Source organism: Mycetomoellerius zeteki, unplaced genomic scaffold (genome assembly GCF_001594055.1).
Source record: "Mycetomoellerius zeteki isolate Tzet28-1 unplaced genomic scaffold, Tzet1.0 scaffold430, whole genome shotgun sequence".
In the NCBI taxonomy this organism is placed as follows: domain Eukaryota; kingdom Metazoa; phylum Arthropoda; class Insecta; order Hymenoptera; family Formicidae; genus Mycetomoellerius; species Mycetomoellerius zeteki.
Window position 1 is genome coordinate 222710 of NW_017257425.1, and position 4832 is coordinate 227541.

Below are 4832 nucleotides of genomic sequence, written 5' to 3' on the forward strand. Positions count from 1 at the left end.
AAGGAGCATATGTCTATAGGACTTTTTTTCTTAGTTTTTTACTCCTCTACACGCTCCCGAAGTTTTGCCATTTAATTTGGAAACACCCTGTATATTAAACAAATTCTTTCTTTATAAGAAAAACACATGTAGTCAATATTTTCCAAAATCTGATTGTGAACGAAATCTTATTCAAAATATTATATATACATATTATTTTAATATGTTCTTTATTTATGAAAAGAAAAGATACATATAGTTTATAGTTTCCAAAAATTAAACAACTTTGTAAGCAGCTTTATTTAAATGTAATAATATAATTTTATATATATTTTATATATAATATATGTATATATTATCTATTATAATAGATATCTAATAATAGATATTTTTTTATAAATGAAATGTATTCTACATTTGATTTATAAAAACACAGAAAACATACATGCAATCAATATTTATCAGATACAAAAGGTGAGTCACTTGATCATACAAATTATAAATTTATACACGATTAATAAAATCAAATCTATTAAATAACTAAGTATGAATACAAATAAAAAATGCTATAATCACATTATATAATATTTACAACAAAATTACATTCTTTTTTTATTAATTCGCTATACGTACTGTACATAGATACACATATAATTACACAATGCTGATATACAAGATAAATATATGTCTAGGTTTTTTAAGATTAAAAAATCTAGGTTTTTTGTTTCTTATTACTCGGCCCGCTGTCTTGATCGTCGCTTTGAAAAATTGTTGTCGGCTGTGTCTTCTTGTAAGCGGGTGCGATCCAGTATGGTTCCTCCTCAGCTATCTTTGCATACTTCAGAATAGCTTCTCTGGGATCCTGATCATCCTCTATCCGTTTGCTCAATCCAAGATTGCGTATGACATAAGAACTGAGAGTTCCTCCAGAGGATGCTACTCTACCACCCTGTCCAGAAGTGATAGGCAGATCTGGACGTCTTGATTTCACTGGATCGAGCCTGTCCTTCTCCATCTGCTTGCGAACTGATTTGGGCCTATCCTGGCGGAACAGAGGAAGCGCATGAGGCGTTATGATCTGCTGAGTGGACATTATCTCGATGTGCTTCTGTTTCATGTGTGTCTTGACGACGCACAGCTTGGCGCCCCTTAAGCTCTTCTTGGAATCGTAATACGCCTTGACTATGCCATTGCCGCAGCCGACGAACACCTGATTCAATTTCGGATGCCATAGAGTTTTTATTACGTGTGAATTTGTTACGGGGATTTCTCTGACTAGGTCGAACGTCTTACTGTCATAGAACAGCACCCTGCCGGTTGTCTTTCCCTTATTCAGAGATTCTCCCGTAACAATCATCGAATCATCCGGACTGAACATGCAATCCGTGGTATCGTAACGTGAGTACACTCCCTTAGCTTCGAATACTGGTGCTTTGAACGCCCTTAAATCCCATAGTTTCAGAGTGTCGTCGCAAGCTCTGCTTGCCAGCATTTGCCCGAGGTACGCGAAACTCAAGCTCGACACCTCGCTGGATTGTGCGTGGGCGCCTCGCAACACGAGGGACGGATTCACAAAATTCTTCCTGTGATCCCACATCTGGATTGAGCCGTCTATGCAGCCGCACGCAACAGCCGCGCCTTCCCGACTATAGGCGCACGTGGTGGGAATGGTCTTCACGCCGTTTTGCGCTCTACACTTTACCAGGTTCTTGTGCGAGCGCGGCCTATATAAATTCCATATTCGGCAGGTGCTGTCCTGAGAGCAGGTCAGATATTCCTCTTTGATGAACGGATGCCAACACCCACTGTTCAGACTGGCGGTATGGCCTTTTGTACGCGCCATGTCTGTAATATATTGATCACCCTTAACGGTCTCGCATTTTTCAAAGCCATCCCGATCCAAGACCTTCGCCTGCGCTGCTCCCGAGATCACCAATATCACATCACCGGTCATGGAATACTGCAAGCACTTGATGGGATGATTCTCGCAGGGCTGCAAGGTCCTAAAACTCTTCATGGACGTGTCCATACCGGCGAAATCCCAGAAACAGACATCATAGTCGACCGATCCAGATGCTAATCGAGCTCCGGACGGATCCGCAGCGATGGCAATTATCGCTTTAGTGCCATGAGTCATTGAGACTTCATGTGAACAAGGAATCTTGTTCCCTAATGTTACTTCTTCTTCTTCTTCAGAGTCTGATGATTCTTTATTATCGTCATCGTCATCGTCATCGGTTTCGTTCTCGTCCTAAGATGAAAAAAATTTCTAAATGTTATCTCGTAATATTTTTAAGAATTCGTCAATATTTTAAATTCATGACTTTTAAAAAACAACTTAAACTTTTTCAGAGTTTAAAAGTTTTCTTCAGAAATTAACTATACAATGAAAAACCTTAGAAATTATAAAATGTTTGAAAATTCATACATATAAAGAAATTCTAAAAGAGATGTAAAGTTTCTTAACAAATCTATACATTTCTTAGATTTGTGTGTTTAACAATATATTTCAAGGAGAATTAAATTGGTTCCCCCCTTATAAGAAATTTCAACTCGTACTGAAAAAATTCAAAACTTTTTTAAAAATTTATAAAATTATACAAAAATTCTAAAAAATTTATATAAAAATTCTGAAAAATAAGGATAGAACAAAAAATTCTCACCAAAGCGTCCTTCTTTGAATCTTCGGTTGCCTCCGAAGTAACAGGCAACGAAGATGGTATTGATGGGCCAATAAAATCATCATCGTCGTTCACCTCGTCTTTTTTGGATTCCGCAACTTCATCGGATTTTTCTTGTTCGATTGTGCTTGCTTTATTGCTGTTGATAGTCTTGGTGATATTCTCCATCATCTCCTGCACGTCGAAAGACTTGGCTTTCTTACCGAAGCCCGTAATGCCCATCAACTTCTGTATACTCCGAGTTTCCTCTTCATCCTCCGGCCTAATCTCGTCCATTTTCTTCACATTATTTTCCTCGCGTTTCTTACCGAAAGTGCCGAATCCGGAGCTAGAGGTTTCGATGTATGCCTCGGGTGTCAGTTTATCTAAATTGGCGCTTATCTTGCCGAAAGTTATAGTCTTCTTCGAATTCATAGTTAGACACGACGGCAACTGGATATTAAAAATTAAATTCACATACTGTTTCTACTTATACGACGTACAGTACAATACAGCTTGTAATAAAACAAAGGATTTCGTCTCAAACAACAATCTTATATTCTCAATATATCACACATACACGATTTATTTGTTATGATTTCTTACATCATGGATTGAGTAACGACAGAGACTAGAGAGAAGCCTGAGAAATTTTGTCCGGTATCGTCGACTAGCGCGGTAGTCAAATTGTAGAAATCAAGTGAACCCCGCCATATTCAGAATAATTAGTGCGCGCTATTCAAAAATATCAATTCAGTATCCATGTAAAAAACTGTATCCATTATTAATCGGCATAATCAAATAAAAAAGTGTTGAGCAAATGTGTGAATTGTAATAATTTTGTTTAAAAGTAACTAGTATTTTCTTTACATCAATTGGTTTATCTTATTATTGTGCCCATTTTACTTGAATTTTAAAAAAATATATAATATATAATATTATCCTGCAGATATTATAAATAAGAAGGACTTGGACTATATCGTGCAATTATGCTAATGCACAAAATACATACCGTATCTATTCCGAAATTATCGGAAAATATACGGAGGAATGTCAATGGAGATTAAGAAATAAAATGTTGCGTGACTCAAATACACTACAAGAGCAAACATTTTTTCATCTGCGACACTTTGAGATGCGATTATTCATAAATAGATTGTCAGAATAAAGCATAACTATAAATATTGGTAATGTGGACAGTGCAATTGAAAGTGCGAACAGCGCTATTTTTGAAAGTGCGAACAGCGAAGATTGACACTAATAGAATATTAGAAGACAATGGTATTTCTAAGAAAGAGAAGAAAAAAAATCGAAAGAAATATAAGTCCCATGAGAGCAAATCGAATCTATAAAATTAAAAATGAATTAGAGAGTCAAATGTAGGGAGTGATCTTCTAAAACTATTAGGTAAATTGCGGAAAGAAACAGCAATATCAAAGTACTTTATTAAATATTGATAAATTTTTGAATAATTCGGAAGTCAATAATGTCTCTAGAAAACATAAAAAAGAGCAAGAAAACATCCAAATCGCTACTTAATAATGATACAATTTTAGATGAATATATAGAGTTATGTAAAGTTGTGAAAAGAGAAAATTCCATTCTATCAAATAGTATTATTGAAACAGAGACGAAAAAGAAGAAGAAATAAGTTAATACAATACAGGGAATACCATTCTCTATATTAAATGTGAAGAAGAGCAACTTACGTATAAGATGCGTATCGTATCAATTATCAATACTTTTTCAAATAATTTAGAAGAATAACGTATCCAAAATACAATTATTTATAGATTGCAGTATTTGCAGTTATGAGGAATTTTCTCTATTAAACATCTAACAACGATTTTGTACTTAGGAGATATTATATATACAGGGTGTTTCCAAATTAAATGGCAAAACTTCGGGAGCGTGTAGAGGAGTAAAAAACTAAGAAAAAAAGTCCTATAGACATATGCTCCTTTTTGCTTTGTTTCGCAGGAAATCACGAAAAAAGAAAAAAATATATTTAATTTATTATTTTAATTATTTTATTTATAAACTTTTTAATGAAGATTTTGTTCGAAATGTGCACCTCTTGCAGCAATACAAGCATTGCATCTGTCAAACACGGCTCTTGTAGCAGCCAGGCACTGTTCTTGCGATATTCTGTTCGCTGCAGCTACGATACGATTTCTCAAATGTTGCTCTGAT

The 4832-nt window shown here is 35.2% G+C and overlaps 1 protein-coding gene across 1 annotated transcript; it reads right to left on the bottom strand.

The window, feature by feature from the left end:
• Positions 1 to 655: 655 nt before the first annotated feature.
• Positions 656 to 3229, bottom strand: LOC108726583 (gastrulation defective protein 1 homolog). The gene is made up of 2 exons (XM_018454237.1): positions 2643 to 3229; positions 656 to 2230 (listed from the first exon to the last, which is right to left on the bottom strand). Exons 1-2 carry the CDS (start codon positions 3072 to 3074, stop codon positions 692 to 694), a joined length of 1971 nt encoding a protein of 656 aa, XP_018309739.1. The 5' UTR covers positions 3075 to 3229; the 3' UTR covers positions 656 to 691.
• Positions 3230 to 4832: the final 1603 nt, after the last annotated feature.

Coding starts and splice junctions, on each gene's coding strand:
- LOC108726583 (XM_018454237.1), bottom strand. CDS start 3,074: ATGAATTCGAAGAAGACTATAACTTTCGGCAAGATAAGCGCCAATTTA. Junction 2,231..2,642: donor ATTCAAAGAAGGACGCTTTG/GTGAGAATTTTT, acceptor TTTTCATCTTAG/GACGAGAACGAAACCGATGA.